The 19,448-nt window shown below is 25.3% G+C and overlaps 1 protein-coding gene across 5 annotated transcripts in view; it reads right to left on the reverse strand.

Moving 5' to 3' along the window:
- Positions 1-277: 277 nt before the first annotated feature.
- LOC100209117 (tolloid-like protein 2) overlaps positions 278-19,448 on the reverse strand; it is a 50,406-nt gene continuing 31,235 nt past the window's right edge. For all 5 annotated transcript variants that reach the window (XM_065792413.1, XM_065792411.1, XM_065792410.1 and 2 more), the window contains 13 exons: positions 15,840-15,963; positions 13,749-13,927; positions 13,346-13,561; positions 6,170-6,337; positions 5,968-6,099; positions 5,687-5,834; positions 4,808-5,103; positions 4,579-4,728; positions 3,892-4,365; positions 3,631-3,777; positions 1,086-1,326; positions 863-1,010; positions 278-699 (listed from right to left, as the gene is read on the reverse strand). In XM_065792413.1, coding sequence (XP_065648485.1) covers positions 688-699; positions 863-1,010; positions 1,086-1,326; positions 3,631-3,777; positions 3,892-4,365; positions 4,579-4,728; positions 4,808-5,103; positions 5,687-5,834; positions 5,968-6,099; positions 6,170-6,337; positions 13,346-13,561; positions 13,749-13,927; positions 15,840-15,963 — 2,435 coding nt within the window. In that variant the 3' untranslated portion in view covers positions 278-687. The remainder of the gene's footprint in view (positions 700-862; positions 1,011-1,085; positions 1,327-3,630; positions 3,778-3,891; positions 4,366-4,578; positions 4,729-4,807; positions 5,104-5,686; positions 5,835-5,967; positions 6,100-6,169; positions 6,338-13,345; positions 13,562-13,748; positions 13,928-15,839; positions 15,964-19,448) is intronic.

Here is a 19,448-nt window from a genome sequence, read left to right on the forward strand (position 1 = left end):
AAATGGAAAGTTGTTTATAGGATAGTTGTGGAGAAGACATTTTCTTTTAAAATCGTATAAAATTTAAAATGTTCTAAAAACTGTTTGATATCTTTTTATCTCGAAACTGCTGTGGAGATAAAAAACATGATTCTAACATCGCAATTTGAGTAACTAATTATTAGTATTAATTTAAAAGCAATGGGTTCAAATCAATCTAAAAAGCACTATCACTGTCGGTCAAACCAGTAACTCTAATACCCCCATTACCCCAACCCCCAATACAAGACAACATTAGTATCGTATATAGCAACTAAATATTTAAACATATTTATGTATTTATAACAAATAAATATTTTCGTTCACGTATTTATATTTTTTACAGATCATAAAATAAAATAAAAGCGAAATAAAAACAAAACAAAAAAAATCTATTATCAGTATAAATAAAGTTCACCTTCAATCGCAGTTTATGTTAAGTTTTAAAAATAATTTAATATCAAGTAGATGTTCTTTGTTTTTAATTCATGCCCCCACCCCCTTCAAACTAACTATTTTCGTATATTTGCATTAACCAGCTGTATTTACAATGCCACAAGAGTGTTTTTTGATGCATTATTTATGTGTTTGAGACTTGCTACTTACAAAAACTCATCTATACCTTCAAATCGCGCAAAATTGGTTTGGTTCTTTGATTTTACTTTTTCTTTAAAAGTTTTGCTAAAAAAAAATTTTTTATGAAAGTTTTGCTAAAAAAAACTTTTTAAATTGCGACAATAAGTAGAAAAATTTTAATTCCAAAAAAAGAAAAATATAGTTCAATATTACATAGACGTACTCAATTGTTACGGAGAACATATTTATATTTGACAAGTTTACTCACTTTTCTTTTACAAACGTAGTTAAAATGATCAGAACAAGGATAGTCGTTCCATTTTCCGTTAGGTTTCATCAGGGAACAATCTTCATTCTTTAAATAACCTCCATCGTTTGGTTCGTCAGAATCCCAATTCGTAAATGTCGCAGCTGAACTGAAAAAAAAACAACAATTTAAGTAAATGTGAAAGTGTTTTTAAAGATTTGAAAAAAAAACAACAGAAAAATACTTGTCGTTCCAAGTCCAATTTCCTTCATGTTTTGCATCTGTCATGCCCAACCAAACAAAATCTCGATTAAGCAACTTTGTCATTAAAAAATTATGCTCCTCGTTATTGGTTACACTAACTAAATCAGCCATATTTGATGCACAAGCTTTTTGAGCATCGTGCCAGTTTAAATAAACGTAAAACAACTTATAACAAGCACCGTCTTTGTCATTCATGAAATATGACCAACTAAAAGGACAGCCTGTAATAATTAAATGAATTTTATTCTTGAGTTAAAACATATTTTACTTATTATCTTTCTGTTTCAGATCCAGAGAATAATTAAAGGGAGAAATGAAAAAGCAAATGGAGTTCAACTCTAAATATGCAAAAATATTAAAACCAATAAGAAATTTACATAATTATGATTTAAATTTTATCTAATTTATATAATTAATTCTACATCAATGATATATTTATGGTTTGTTTAAACTGTAGTACTTAATCGGCCAACTTAATCCACCCTTATTAGTACTCACTAATCTTATGATGATGTTATAAAATAAAATCTAATATAAAACAATAATCTTAACTTTCTAAAACAATAATGCTAACAAAAATATTTATTACATGTAATATAATAATTTAAAAACTTACTTTTCTTGTTAGAAAGTTAAGTTGATGATGATGATTACGGTGATTAAGAAAATGAGTCAAAATATTTTTATAGCTTTTTCCCCTAAATATATCATTAGAAACGAGGGCCAGAAAAGGCAACAAAATAGTTTTTTGTTGTCTTTTTTCGTCATCACACTTCTGCTATGGATATTGCTAAAAAAGTTTTCAAATTTTGGAATGAGCATTTGAAACACAATTTTAGCAATAGTGACAAATTTTTGTTATTGCTTATTGTATTTCTTATAATTGTTTTTTAGTTTTTATACAAATAGCTTCATGTATAGCTATTATACTATAAAACATGTCCCCAAAAGATTTTGTGCTCATAATTTATCAAGAAAACAATAGTTATTTTGTTCTTTTGTTAGAAAGATAAAGATCTGTGTCAAAACTTAACTTTGCACTTAATTGAGCAAGACTGAATTATAAAATCATAAAGAGTGCTGAAAACAAAAAATGTGTAAAGAAACCATCTTTCATACTTTATTGATAAATCAGTAGTTGTTCAAGGAAAGAATTGCTGCTCAATTAGTAATTCTGGCTCAACATGTTATCAAATGTACAATAATACAATACCAAAAATCTCTATAATTCGATTAAATGCTAAGTCACCATAAAAAGTCAACAAGTTTGAATTAGATAAATTGCTCTGTATTAACTAAAAATATCAAAAGAAAAGCTGGAAGGGGTCAAAAAATAAAGTATGTGTCGAAAAATTGCTTCAAAAAACTTGTATTAAAAAGAAAAAGGAAGAATTTAAGCAAAATCCAAAATTCTTATGAAATTTAACTAAAAAATTTAACACAAATAAATCTAAGGTTTAAGGTTTAAGAAATCACAAGTTTGTAAATCCTATATAAGGACAAAAAGTCTGAAACGCATTAAATATCAAAAAATAAAAGCAATTCTTTGTTTTAAAGATGCTTTATAAATAGTTGAGGAAAAAAAAGTATGCATTGTAATTGGCAATGAAACTTACAGCACTGATTTTTTTTAAATCAGTGCTGTAAAACTAAATCAAGCCAATATTCACTCAAAATTTAAGATTACGGATTTTAAAAAATTTGGGAAAAATTAATGTTGAATTTGCAAATTGCTATTATTTAAAGATACAATTTTATAGCAACAACAGAATGGAGTCAATTTTGTGGTCAATCAATCCACCAAATTGCCTAAAATTATACCCTATAAAACAATTTTGAGGATTTTTTTAAGAGATATTTAAGAAAACATCGTAAAAAGCCCAAAGCATTGATGATTTCAATAAATAAAATGAAAATGTGCTGCTAGCAAAATCAGCAATAAAATTGTGAAAGTGTTAACGGTAAAGGTGAAAATTAGCGGATTCAGCAATAACCAATCAAGAATTATTTTAAATTGTTTTTGAAGTCATTGATTAATGTAATTTTAAAAAAATTTAAAAACATCAGTAAAAAATTTTTTACATATACTTTTCCACACTCAAAGACATGTTTTATGTATGTACTATGCATATAGTCATATGATTGCATATTGATTTAAAGCCTTGAATAAAACTCTTGTAATTTACAAGCATTTTCATTATCGCAGAGAACTCGGGGAATCTACAACTCAAAAACTTAAACAATTTTATTTATATATATATATATATATATATATATATACATATATATATATATATATATATATATATATATATATATATATATATATATATATATATATATATATATATATATATATATATATATATATATATATATATATATATATATATATATATATATATATATATATATATATATACATATATATATATATAACTTTTAAAAAAAAGAATATTATTAACAATTTGAAAATTAAATTTTTGATTTAAATCCTAAGATAATGAATTAGGGAACTTGTGTACCTTTTGACACAGCAGATTTTTGAAACATTGACGGAAGCAGTTGATTATTTTTGTATGCTCTCCATGATAACTTAAAGCCACTTTTCTCAACTGAAGAACTTGATACAAATGTAATCAATGCTTTGTTTGATCTAGTCATCAATGCACCTAAAAAAAAATAATCACAATTCTAAGTACTAACAGGTGTTAAAAATTAATACAAACAACAGATGTTTTACAGTACATTTTTATTTTATGTTTATCTCCAAAAATTTATTTCACCTTTAATTGGATCATATCCACACAATAAACCTAACTGGTTTTCAGGTAGCTTATTAGAATTTTCCTCCCAACCATCATTTAATTCCAAATAATCTAGTTTGCAAGAAGAATCATATTCAAGATCTAAGCGAATAAACTTCATTTTAATATAGTAGTTTTCAGGTACTTCAATTTTCCAAATGCACTTTATATTTGATGGGTATAGTTTTGGGAAATTTGGAGATGTTATCATTCCTTGAAGACCTTTCATTAAATTGCCACAGTCTAAATATTCATACTTTTGCAACTCATAGGTAGCATTAAATCCTGATCTAGTTATTTCTTTATCTGATATCATTCTTATCCATAACTTTGAAGCAGTGGATGTAATAGGATGAGGAATTTCATTGCCACAAAAAACTCCATGAATTTTTCCTTCTGGACCATTATCTCGAATCTCAAGATAATCAAAACTACAGCTTTCATCAAAATAACCTTAAAAAATAATTAATAAATTAAAAGTAATTCTAAAGATAAAAACAATATTAAAGATATCAACAATACAGAAGATAACAACAATGATAAAAAATGATGATAATACCAAAAATAATAAAAAGCATAAAAATAATGACATAGAAAAAAGTAAATCAACCGATTAGATCATCAAAAAAGTGTTGATTTAAGAAATAAAAAAACTCTTAAAAATACTTTCAATATCCATAGATACTACTGTTAGAACAATTTGTTTTCCTTTCTTTCCTTCAATAATCCATGTACAGTTTGTAAAGTTTGGATAGTTAGAAGGATAACCAGGAGAATTAAATGTACCTATAGTTTCAGTAAGAATACGATCGCAAGCTAAAATAAAAACAACTTAATAATTTTAATAACATAATGATAATTGTATTAATGTAAGTAACAAGTATAACATATATACCGCAGACTAGATTGTTACACTTTTGATCTTCATACGCTTTTCCTTCGCATGGTAAACCTGAAAACTCAGGGGTAGGATTATTGCACAACCGAATCCTTTGTTTAAACCCTAATCCGCAAGTTTGGTTACACATGGACCAAGCACTCCAACTGCTCCAAGCACCGTTAACTTGAAGGTTTGTTGTAATTTCTATATTATTCTTTTCACAGAGAAAGTTATTATCCCAACCATCTTTTCCATCTTTGGCAAACCACTGCAAACAGGGAAGATTTTTTATAGGTCCTTCATATGACCATCTACAGATTGATAAATAACTTTAAAATTTGTATTGAAAAAAATGAATAATATTATACAAAATATCTTTCTCTTTCAATTTTTTTATAATTAATTTTTATGCCTTAAAATTTAACATATATGTATAAAATTCAATACCTATATATTTTTAAAGAAATTTTTACAACTATTCTATTCATCTTTCCATAAAGATTTTATATAGATAAAAAAAAACTTTATTATATTCAACAAAAAACTTTGCATAAGAATATTTTTAATAGGCTGCTGAATGTTTTTAACATGCAGTTAAAAAAAATGCTTCAAATTTATAATTAGCAAACATATAGGATTCAATATTGATATAAATTTGTCATGAACCTAGTAATAAGAATAAAACTTGTTTCTTAGCTGTTTCATATTTAAAAGTGTAATAGAAAAAGGTACAACCTGGTTTTTTTTAAAAAACAATAGAAGTATTTATTTAACCATAGTAACAATAGAAGTATTTATTTTCATAACAAAATAATAGTTCATGTTTCCGCAATTAAAATTTTAAGAAACATAATAAGGGTAATTCAGTAGAAAAAAACTTTCAAAATAACTTACATAAAATTATAAGGAGAATGACTGGGTATACAAATAAAATTGTCATGCCAACGATTCTGCTGTGGTTCTTGAGGTTCCATGATTTGTGTGCACTTCATTCCATTTATAGGACCTTGATCAGACCATCTCATATCTACACTACGGAGACCTGAATAAAAAAACTATTGTTTTAAAAAAAAGATTTATGAAAAACCTAATTAAAAATATATAAAGTTAAATTTAAATATAATTATAATAGAGCTTATGAAAACTAGATGAGTACAAAAATTAACAAAACTTGCCTTCATTGCAGAATGAATAAGTACTCCATGCTTTATAATCAGCTCTCTCATATACAATGGCACAGTCAAACATTTTACCATTTCTTATCCTTAAATGCCCAAACGAAAACTCGCTTGGGAAAATTGACCAATCTATAAATTTATTGAATAATTTATTTTTAAAAACACTTTTAAAGGTGTAAAATAGTTTTGTAAAACTTACTTGGACACACATGCAGGTTACATGTTCTTTTTTCAATCCTGGAACCAGAGCATTGCTGTTTACCATTGTTTAACTTTTTACAAACCCTGGTTCTTTCCTGTGTGCCGCCACCACATGATTTATCACAGTTAGACCAAAAAGACCATGAGGTCCATGTTATATTTGCTCCTATAAAAGCCAATAATCATTTTACTTTTTTCTTCAAACTTATAATACATATAAATATATAAAACATGTAATATATAAAAATATATACAAAATGCAAAACATATAAATATGTAAAATATGTAATACATATAAGTATATAAAAAATATAATACATCTTAAAATACAAAATATGCAATATATGAATATATCAAACATGTGATACATAAATATATCAAACATATATGATATAGATATATCAAACATAGTATATAATATATGATAAATAAATATAAATATAAATGATATATATATATATATATATATATATATATATATATATATATATATATATATATATATATATATATATATATATATATATATATACAGAGCCGTACTTTCGCAAGTGCAATAAGAGCAACCGCACTGGGCCCCCGATATTTAAGGGGCCCCAAATTTGAAAAAATACTTTTTTCTAATATGAAACTTATTTATAAGAAACTAGCAATAGAATCCAAATCTTAAGAATCTTTAGTATTAAATTACTTTTCGATTAGAAACTTATTTTTTTAAGAGTTCGAAGAATATTTCCTAATTTTGTACGCGCAATCAAATGCAGTTAATCAAAATGCAATTACGATATGATAGATCCAGCAAACAACAAACAACGGATGTTTTTGGTAGAGCAGTCACCAAAAAGTATTAAAGATATCCATTATAAAAGAAATTCTCAAGGAAGATGAAACATCTTCCTTGACACTTGTGTCAAGGAAGATGTTTCATCTTCCTTGAGAATTTCTATAAATTTTAAAAGTATAAAAGCCGTGAAATACCAGATAAATGAAATTAGTCTTTTTCTATATAAACTTCAAAATAGTCATCCAGATTGTAAAACTCATTTTTAATAAAACAAATAAAATCTTATGAACTTTTTGTGTTCACAACAACTTGGTATCACTTTTTATCAAAGCACATTTTAAGCCAATTGCTTTAGCAAAAAAATATGGTAATTAATATTGCATTATTACATACAAAGGCTAGGCTATTATCTCTTGATGATTTCATTAACAATTTTCAACAGGTTATAAAAAAACCATACAAAGCATCGGTAGATATAGATGTTATAGCACAGCTCACTGAGCGTTCTTCTTGTGATACTCAAATATAAAGTAGAAACAAAGATTGTCTTGATAAATCACCAGAACCTAGTTTAGTCAAAACGGAGAGTACGTCATCTCAAGAGATTGGCTGACTATTGTTATTATACAGACCATAAAAATAAAGCAAATGAGAAATATTACGATACTTATGTACCAAATGAAGAAATTGAATCAATAGACAATGATTGATCCAATTGGATGTTGTGATGATATTGATATACATGATCTCATTTCTGAAATTGATGATGAGTATAACCATCTAACTCAAACGGCTGAAGATAAGTTTAAAGAATCTTATTTTAATAAACTAATTGATAAAGTAAAAGATTCATTGCAAGAACGACTTGAATCTTATAGTTTTTTAAACCAAATTAAATGGTTTTTTTTTCGAAAGTAAAAAGCTAAAAGCTATGATTACAAATGAATTCAATGGTAATTGTTCAAGTCTTGTCAAATACTTAGGAAATGATGTTAAAGAGGAGGAGTTCAAAATAGAACTTTTTATTTTAAGATATATTTTAGAAGATAATTATGCTATTATAGAGAATTAGGAACTCATTTTAGAAAGGAATTTGGAAGAATTATGTCCAAATATATGTATCGCTTATATCAAATAATTTTAATAATACTCATTACCGTTGCTTATTGTGAACAATCATTTTCAAAACTAATTCAAACTAATTCAAAATTAATTACAAATTATCTGTGTTCCACAATGTCACAGGAAAGACTTTCAGGATTTACAATACTGTCAATAGAAAATGCAAACGTAAAAGAACAAGGAAAATTGATAATTTTTTTTTGTATAACTTTTTTTTTAGAAATAAAACCCAATAAAAATAAATTCAAGTAAATTGAAAATTTTTTTTTCAAGGGCCACAAAAAGTTACAGCACAGGGCCCCTGAAAGTTACAGCACGGCTCTGTGTATATATATATATATACATATATATATATATATATATATATATATATATATATATATATATATATATATATATAATATATATATATATATATATATATATCATGAAAATTGCTTAAGGCGATACTTATAAAAAGCTTTTTCTTTTTTATATCTTTTTTTATTTATTACATAATTCTTTTGTCAAAAAATGTTTGAATTAGTATCACACTTATGAAACTACTTCAACGAAAGAATTCTTGTATATTGTCAGATCGCGATTTTATTTTTAACTATTTATGTTATAAAAAAATAATATCAAACAAAAACGCAACTTCTTATTGATTTAGTATTGAAGTATAATTTAGTGACTTAGTTTTGCTTCGTTGTTTTGATATATGTATTTTAAAATGTTACTCTGTAAACTTAATTAACGGTTAATGGTTTTTATATTTCTTGATATTTTTTATTCAAATTATTTAATTTTTTTCTAAAATTTCTTTTTTAAATTACGTTTTTTTATCTTAAAAATATAACACAAGAATAATTTGAACTAATAATAAATAAGAATAATTTTTCATTTAATAAATATTGACATCATTACTTAGTTTTCTTTTCGAATGTCCTTAATTGCGAACATTCTAAACAACAGAATAGTTTTAAATTTGAGTTAAAATAAATAATAGTTAATAAAAAATCTATACTATGAACAAAAACTAATTTTAAAAATTACTCTATTATTAATATTTATTTTTATTATAAACGATGTGTGGAATATTACAAACAATAAATCAAATAAATTTTACTTGATATTTTCACAAGATTAAAAATACTCCACGGTTTTAATTTTCTTATAATGGTTTTCTAATTTTCTATTCTTATCTTATTTGCGCATTTTTGTATTCACATTGTGTTTCCACGTGCACACTCCATTATTAAAATTAGTGACGATAACGACTTTAAACTGCTCATTTATTATGTTAGTGCAAAAGAGAACGACGTTGTGCTTTTTATATTTTATATCAGTTGTTTGATAACAGAATATCTTTAATAAAAATCTTTTTTAAATATTTTATGAAATTAAAAAAATAATCTTGAACTATTGGACAAGCGTTATTTTATACGCTCGTTATAAGCTGAACGAGCATTGTTTATCGCGCCTAGAACGTTTAAAAATACCGTTTACGGGCGCGTTTTACAAGCAGAGCGCGATTGCGCTCGCTTCATCACAAGCCCTGTATTATATATATACATATATAAAAGAAATCGAACGCGGGCGGTCAATTTGACCAGCTAACATGGAATTAACAGTCAACTATTTTTTTTGAATGGTAAAAATTTTGTCTTTGTTTCAAATTTTATCTAAGTAATAGTTCTTCATTACTGAACTTTATAAATACAAAATTAACTTAACACTTGAAAATTAATGAATTCATATTCTTTTTAAAATAATAATTTAAAATAATTTATTTATTGCAACGAGTTCCCAAATGGTGGTAAAAGTTACAAGAAAAATAAATGCAAAAATTGAATGAAAAAACAACAAAATACAGAAAAGGAAATGTGCTTAGTTACGCACAACAATTTCAAAAACTAATAAAATAAGAACATCAAACTTTAAAGTTAACAACTTAAAAGAAAAAAATGATTGTGCTTTTTATCTCCACACATTTAAATCATTTAATAAAGTCAGGAATTATGTAATTAACTCCTGTACACAGGTATTTATTTCAGTTGCATACTTAAAACTAAGAAGACAACTATTTTAAGAAACACTACTATAAAAATAACTGTTACATAAAGATGATTTTTACTATATATATATATATGGATATATATTTATATATATATGGATATATATATATATATATATATATATGGATATATATATATATATATATATATATATATATATATATATATATATATATATATATATATATATATATGGATATATATATATATATATATATATGGATATATATATATATATATATGGATATATATATATATATATATATATATATATATATATATATATATATATATATATATATATATATATATATATATATATATATATTTAATAATCATATATGATCTTTACATTAAAAAAAAAAAAGCACAAACTATAAATCATTCATTTATTTATTACAATTTGCGGCAAAAACTTAAGAAAAATAAAAAAAAAAGAGTAAAAGGAAAAACAAACAAAATAATTAAATACAATTAAAGAAAAAATGCTTTTTAGTTAATACAGCAATTATAATATATTCTTATTAAACTAATATAATTAGTTTTTTTTTATTAAAATAATAATAAAATAAGAACTTGAAATAAGGAATTTCAACTCCAGTAAAATAATAGCGAATAATAGAAGCTTATCATTAACAATAAAACTATTTTAAACACTTTTTTAAAATTTAAATGATTTTATGAAATTTTAGTATATGCATTTTCCAAACTACATCCTGAATATTTGTTGAACCTAGCTTTTCAAAATTCAGATTTTTTTCAACCAGTCAACCATGACCAGCAAGAAATCGTTTTAGATGTTAAAAAAGCAATTTTAGTCATTTTGGCGGTCTTTATAGCCTAAAAATGAGCCTGAAAAAAAAAATAAAGCTTAATGGGCTAAAAAATTATTGTAAAATTTTTTACCATAACTTTGCTTACTCCTATCTTTTTATTTCTTTATATTAATATTATTTCTTTATATTAATATTATTTCTTTATATTAATATTGTTTACTGATTTTTAACCGCAACTCCTTAAACTCAGTATTTGAAATACATGTTAATTTTTTAAGAATTATAAATTGAATTTTAATTTATGTTACAAAAATAAATTAAAATTTAATTATCATTTTTTATCCAAAAAAACTTTAATCTTTTATCATTGCCTTTTTTTTTAAAGATTTCACTCTTATTTAAAACAAAATTTCACTCTTTCTTTTCTTTATATTTAAAACAAAATAAAGTAAATAATAAAATATAAAATAATAATAAATTCAATAAAGCAAAACTTTTAACTATTAAATAATTGATTTAAAATAAATTGATTCACTTATTTGTTTTCTTCTCTTAAAATATAAATAAGAATATAAAAATATGGTTTGAAAATATGGCTTGAAAAAATCAAGTTAAAGTTACTCATCAACACTTGTTTTAATATCATACATTTATAAAAAATTATGATTATTTTCGAAATTTTTTTTTAATTTGCTTCCTTTGAGACCCAACATGATTTACTTTTGAAGATTTTATTTCTGATAATATTAGGGACCCATTAAATGTTCTTAAGGCACCCCTAAAAATATCATTTATTCAAAAAGTGCGAGAAGCAGACATTTTTAAACTATGTTGTTTTTAAACTACCCAATAATACTATATTATAGTATTATTGAGTAGTTTAAAAACAACATAGTATAATGTTTTTAATCCACATCACTAATACTTCTGTAGCTTTTTAAAACATTAAAGTTTTTAAAATATTTAGTAACTGCTGTATATGTTCATAAATTTAATTTGTTATATAATGTTCATAAATTTAACTTGTTATATAAATATTATATAATGAGTCAATACATAAATGTTCCATAAACAACTTTTTTTATTGATAATAGCAAAAACAAAATAATTAATAAATATTTAATTTTTTTAAATAAAAATACAATTTGTGCTTAATTTAAGGTGGTAAATTAAAATTTGTGAGATTTTCTTACATAATTGCATATCTGGGTCTTTTTTAGTTTTAGCCATGTCACAAAAATCTGAGGTATGGAAGTTTTTTTAGAAAAGACAAAAAAATGTGTGTTCAAAAGGAACATAAAAGGGAAAAGTTCAACAACTGCTATGATTAACCATTTGAAAGCTACAAAATAACATACCTAAACCAGTATAAAGTAAAAGTTATGTAAAAAATAACATTCCTAAATTCCTAAAAGAAAAAACAAGTACTATTTATAAAGTTGTGTCTGTTGATGGAAGTTTTATCACAGCAATGATTAAATTTCAAACCATAGTTAGTTATGTGTGATTATGTGGTCAAACTATAGCTGGTTATGTACAACAAAAAGGTTATAAAATTCCAAAAAGTCTGACAACTAATTCAAAATGTATCATTAGCTTTTATGGAGTAAAATGCACTGAACTTGGAAAAATTTTGAAAGATTAAAAACGGTAAGTTGTAAGTCAAGTGACTCAAGCTAAACAAATGCACTATAAAAATACTAATTGACAACTATATAAAATTTATGCTATCTATCTTTTACTGCTTTCAAGGAAAAGAGAAAGTAAAGAAAACATGAGTTTTAAATTGTGAAAAAGAATGAATAAAATTTTTCTTTAAAAGCAAAAATAAATAAGTCAATTACATCAAACAAATATAAAACTATGGTAGGACTAACTTTTTTCCTGATCTTTTTTTTTTTTCTCTACATCTTTTATCAAAAAATTATAAAGCCTATCTTTCAAAAACCTAAAAAGAAAAAATAAACTTAAAAGATATTAAAAGTTGAAAACAGTGTTTAGATTTACCAGCATTAACTTTACAGAATGAATAACTAAGTTGTTTAATAAACTCTAAAAATTTTCATGTAAAAAGAACTTTTCAGAATTTATGTAAAATAAGTGTGAAACTCCCCTGTTACATAAAATCAGAAATTGTCTGTATAATGGACTAAATAGAGACTTGTTAGCATACAACAAAGGCTTTAATTAAAATTCTTATATACAGTCATTTTAAAGTATTAAAAAAAATGGTTACCTTGCTTAATAAGTAAAAAAAAATTTATTAAAAAAAAAAAAGACAATTTCTCTAATAGATTCTGACAAATAAGCTAGCAATATTACAATGGTTGATAATTTAAAAAATAAGGCTGTCATTATAAGGATGGTTATTAAATTAAAAAAAAACAACTAAATAATAGATAATTTGTAAAAGACAAAAATGTTTTCATACACACCTTCTTCACATTTATAAAGAAGTGAGGCTTGTATTATATCAAGTTGGCTAAGGCGATCATTTCCAAGAACAAATACATTCTTTTTCTTTGGCAGTATTGTTGGAAGATTGTTTTTTGAAAAAGCTTTCATCCCATAATGCATTATGCTATAGTAATCATACTCCACTTTCAATGAATTAATCTGATGAGAAAACTTAACAAATGCCTCTTTGTAGACTATATTTAAAAAAATAAATAATAATATTTACAAAATTTAGAATACCAAATCAAAATAAATCATGTTGCATTATTCTGAAAAAGAATCTTTTTTCTTTCTAAGAAACTTTTCACTCACAGAATCCAAAAAATCTTTTACACCCCTCTCAAAGAAATTGCAAAAAATTCTGAAAAATCTTCAACTTACTTCCTTCTTTTATATTTTCAGTTTTTATAAACACATAATCATCACGATCTGGTCGATTTTGCTCATGCCAGAATCCGACGACATGGCCTATTTCATGCATTACAACACTCTTAAACATGCATCCTTCTCCAAGAGATACAATTTGTTTACCTCCTATTTTTCCGACATCTGAATTACACCTGCATATAAAACAGTATTTACTTTCAAAACATGTGATTTACAAATAACAAAAAATTATAATTTTAAATTTATAAACCTCAAACTTTCTTTCCAGCCTCCTAAGGTACACACTCAAGGGGAGACTCAAGGTGACTACAAGTTCATTTGTGGCTTGTTTATTGCAAGTAGAAAAATCACAAATGGAAACTATTGATTAAGATACTTAAAAATTTTGGCAATACTGAAATTAAATTACCAAGATTTATGCTTTAGTAATCAAAAAAAAGTTAAAAATTTGATTTTCAAAGAAAAAAATAATAACAGAGTATCTTTTTGTAATTTATTTTATTTAAAGAAATTTATTGGGTCTTGATGGAGTGGGATTTTTTAACTAATACATTGTTTTCATTGTAGTAACATTATTAATCTAATTTTTTTTTTTTAAACTTGTGGTTTTAATTTGTTCCCATGCTTCAATTTTGTAACTTGAAGATTTACAATGCAATAAAACTGAAAATTTTATAAAAAATAATTTATAAAAGTATTATAATGTTTCAGTTCAAAAAAAAACAGCAGTTCTTAACTGATCTCTATAATCTTTGTGATCTATATTGTACTTATACCTTTGCTATGTTAAACCATGCTTAAACCATGCTTAAACTTTGCCTCTACACACAGTTCTGCATACTTTAACAAGCTGCACCCTACAAGCTTTGCAATAGAAATACATGGCAACAGATATTGTGGGTTTTCCTTGGAACTGTTAGTGTCTTTCCGATTGAATTTGTTTTTTAAAGACATAAAAAAAGATTTTTAAACATAAAATTTGTTAAACAATTTTGTAGTTAAAAAAAAGAAAACATGGAATCAACATTATAACAGAAATACAAAAGATATTTTTTGTTATGAGTCAGAATCAAGTTCTCTTCTAAAACAAGTCTCTTCTACAGATACAAAAGTTCTTAACCTTTATTTAACCGTTCTTAAGTTGAAGCTGCAGGGATATTTTTGACAATGGCTATAACAACTCTGCTATACTCAAACTTTATTTAAGGTTCTTTTTCAATTTCCAAAGTTACACAAAAAAATTAGGAGCTCTAATAGATAGACATTTCTTGTGTTTTTAATTCATTCATTTTCAATCCATTGCAAAGTTAGCATCAGCTAAGGTTGCTTCTATCATTCATGCCATTTTCTTACTTCAGATTCTATTCTTTAGTTTGAGCTAGTTCTTCTAAGGCCTTTCTTTTTTTTGAACCTAGTTTAGCAGCTAAACTTAATCTCTGTTTCATTGTAGTGAAGTTGTATATCTCTCTCTACTATTACAATGCTCGGTGCTCAAGCAAGTTATAATCACTTGTTCCATCAACCATAACTTAATCTAGTGTGACTCATCATTTAACTTAATTGCATCCTCTTTACTGTAAATGTTGCTTAATGTTAAAAAAAAACTCTCTACTTTGTTTTCTGTTAACTCCCAACTTAATTAGAAGTTGATTGCCAACTTAATTAGAGGTTGCTTCCCAACTTACTTAGAGGTTGCTTGGCAATTTAATTGGAGGTTGCTTGACAACTTATATAGAAGTCGCTTGCCAACTTAATTAGAGGTTGCTTGCAGCTTTGTAGAGAGTGAGTATGATTTTCAAAACCTTGAAAAAGCTTTTATGATTATCAAAGACTTGAAAAAACCTTAATTAAAAGCTCAAATGTCAGCTTAGGCAACTCAATGTTTAAATAGTATTTGAGAATGAAGAGAACTCATCTTGGTTAGCTCTGCTACTGCAATTTTTCTATGCAATAATTAAAATAAATCAACAATTATGTAGAAAAAAAGATTACCATTCCTATTATTTAATAAAAGTTGTGGCCTTTATTTATTTTATTATTATTTAAATAGTAACAATTTATTTCTATTTAAGTGAAATAACTAACCCAATTCCAGCTGCAAATTCAACAAAATCCTCTTCATTTGTTTTTTTAATAAACCTTATGCATGTTGCCTTTTCCCATTCTGCTATTGCTTGCTGAATAGTTCTTTGTGCTGATTCTATATGAGCTATATATAAATATTTATATTAAAGGTTAAAAATAAAACATGTTGCATAATAATTTATATAAATATTTGATGTATTAATCTGTGTATGTGTATGTATATATATATATATATATATATATATATATATATATATATATATATATATATATATATATATATACATACACATACACAGATTAATACATCAAATATTTATATATATTGTAATTTATGTTAGTGTATTTTGCAAATAGAGTGCTCAATGTTCTTAAAGAACAGAGCAATAACAAATTAGTAAAAAACACTTATCTAACTTTTTCTGCAACTTGTAGTTTCACCATTGCTTTTTTGCTTTTCACCATTGGTGAAACTTCAAGTTGAAGAAAAAGTTAGATAAAGGTTTTTACTAATTTATATATATATATATATATATATATATATATATATATATATATATATATATATATATATATATATATATATATATATATATATATGTATATATACATGTCAGTGGTGTACACTAGCAGTCGCCCGATGGCAAATGCCACCCGAATCTTCCGAAGGGCTACCGGATATAATATTTTGATGCAGACCGGGCGACTCAATTTTTTTTTCATTATTTTTATTATTTCAATAATTCTATAAGCAAAATTTATGAATCCAAATTTAAATTAAGCAAAATTTATGCGTCAAAAATTAAAGATGACTTTTATCTAACATAATAACAACCACCCCCTTCTGCGTACGTACTCCTTATTTATTATTATTTAAATATCATCTTTTTGTAACATTCTAAGAGAAATGATAAAAACCAAGTTGCGTAATTAAAAAAAATAATACATAAAAAGTTTGCTTTTATTTAACGTCTTTTTGCTACCAATCAAATTATGATGCAAAAAATAAAAAACATTAATTTGAACAACTATCGCTCGATTTCTTTTTTCTCTCCTCATTATTCATAATGTAATACTCATTAAATATAAAAAACAGTTGCGACAGTCAGAAAAAAAATATTTAATGTTTTAAAAAAAATCGAGTTTCGGAAAGATAGTCAAGACTTTACCCCTATCCTGCCGGGGTAGTAATTTTTGACGAATTTCCGCTTTTTAACTTTATTATCATAATAAGGTAGGTAAAAGGAAACGCTCAGATTATTTTAAGACTTTTATTGTACCTAGATGTACTATTTCCAAGACCTAGACTTAAAAGTACCGTCAGGAACTTTGTGTTATTACAATGTTAGGAACTATGAGATCCAATATTAAATATATATATAATTAAATAAATAGGTTTTTAATTACAAATTGACCTCGTGGTATTCAGCAAAACAATTTTTCTTTTCATTTACACACAAAAACACTTTGCAATGAGAACATATACCATGAGGTTTCGACTGAATCTTTTTCAAACTACAAACCTCACACCTTCCCCTATTTTCTACGAAAGTAGGCCAATGGATGCCCTATTACCCAAGCGAACGTCTTTTATAGCGGAATACCCAGATTTGCATCTTTTGGAAGGGCCACCTTTCTCAGTATTATCAGTTGAAGTCTTTCTTTTCTGACTAGCGTCTTTCATTGTCACCAAGCCTTGAGTAACAGAGCGTCGAAAATCTTTTACAGTTGTTTGTTCCATAATGAGTCCATGAATTACATATGAATTGGCGATGTCCAGAAGACCCCAAAACAACCTGTGCCACCATTTCGGAGATTTGCGATCAATACAGTAACAATCTATAATCTATAATTTATCAATAACAATCTATAATTGCAAAAAAGCGTAATAGAAACAGAAACATAATTTGGTTCAACCCCACGTACAACAAAAATGTTTTAACAAATATAGGTAAAATTTTTCTAAAATTAGTATACAAACATTTTCCTCCCTCTAATAAATTACATAAGAATTTTAACAGAAATACCATTAAAGTAAGTTATAGTTGTACAAAAATTTAGAAAGAATTATAAAAGGTCACAACTTTGCGGTAATTAATAAAAATGAACATTTAAAACATAAAAACACTGATTATTGTAATTGTAGACAAAAAATAGATTGCCCTCTAAATGGAAAATGCCTTTCGAAAAATGTAATTTACAAGTGCATTGTTTCCTCACAAAATAACCCTGATAAACAATATATTGGCTTAACCGAGGGGGAATGGAAAAAACGTTATGCCAACCACAAACAATTGTTTAAACACACAAAAAAAAAATATTCAAAAAAGACTATGCTGTCAAAATATATTTGGGATTTAAAAGAAAAAAATAAAAATTTTAACTTACAATGGTCTATTCTAAAATCTGCCCCGGCCTATAATAACATTTCCAAAAAATGTATGCTATGTTTGCAAGAAAAATTTGAAATAATTACTCACTTAAATAATTACTCATTTAAATCAGGAAAATTTATTAAATAAAAAATCTGAATTAATTTCTAAATGTAGGCACGAAAATAAATACCTCCTAAAAATCATAAAAACAAATGACCAAATTAAACTATCCCCATTCCAAAGAAATTTATTTAATAATTACTTTCTGTAACTTCCTGTTAACAAAAAAAATATAATAATTAAAATTTTTTTATAATAATTTAGAACTTCCTGTATAATATTTTTTTCTATAAATTGAATTTTTTTTAAGATTTAGTAACTCTTCCTGATGATCCAGCAATGGTGAAACTTCAAGTAGAAGATAAGTGAGATAAGTGTTTTTTACATTTTATAAGCAAAAGTAATTTTTCACAATTTTGCAACAGAAATACAATTATACTTTTATGAACAGGTTAATACTACTTATTACTTCTTAATGAAAAATCCATTTGTTTTTTAATTATTTTTTTATTATTTTTTTTTAGCTGTGTATACTAAATATTAAAAAAGTATGTATAGTTCTTAAGAAAACCTTAACCTAACAGGCTAGAACCAACTCTAAATCTAGTTAATCAAGAAAATCACCTAAATTTTGATATTCATTACAATAGAACTTTACCAGTTGCCCATCATGATTTTGTTGACAATATTTATCATTATTTTCAGAATGTCATGTTCAAAGCCTTTAACTAGATCTGATACGGATATTTAGTTAGTTAGATTTACCAATGATTCTATTCTTGGGGCAAGCCTTCCATCAAGAAAGCAGGCTCTACAGTATTTTAACAGTCTTCACCAGTTAAAGATGTATCACAAAACTGTACTGTAAAAGCACACCCATTACCATTAAAACAGTTTCAGATTTTTGAATGAAGCTCACTTGCCGATATCCATAATGCAGCATGCAATTGGGAGCAATAGAGAGACTTAAGAAGATTTATGAGTTTAAAAATTTACAGAAAGCAGATTTATAGAAAAAGAGGTGGAGTTACACAGAAAGCTAAAGAGAAACCATTTGTTGAATCCCAAGAAAAAACATTTGACATTTTGCTGAGTCTGAGGTTTCAATACAAAATCCAAAAGACAAAGCATTTTTATTGCTCAGCTAGGAGATGGTAGAGGTACAAGTTTAATG

This window comes from Hydra vulgaris, chromosome 03, assembly GCF_038396675.1.
Source record: "Hydra vulgaris chromosome 03, alternate assembly HydraT2T_AEP".
Lineage (NCBI taxonomy): Eukaryota > Metazoa > Cnidaria > Hydrozoa > Anthoathecata > Hydridae > Hydra > Hydra vulgaris.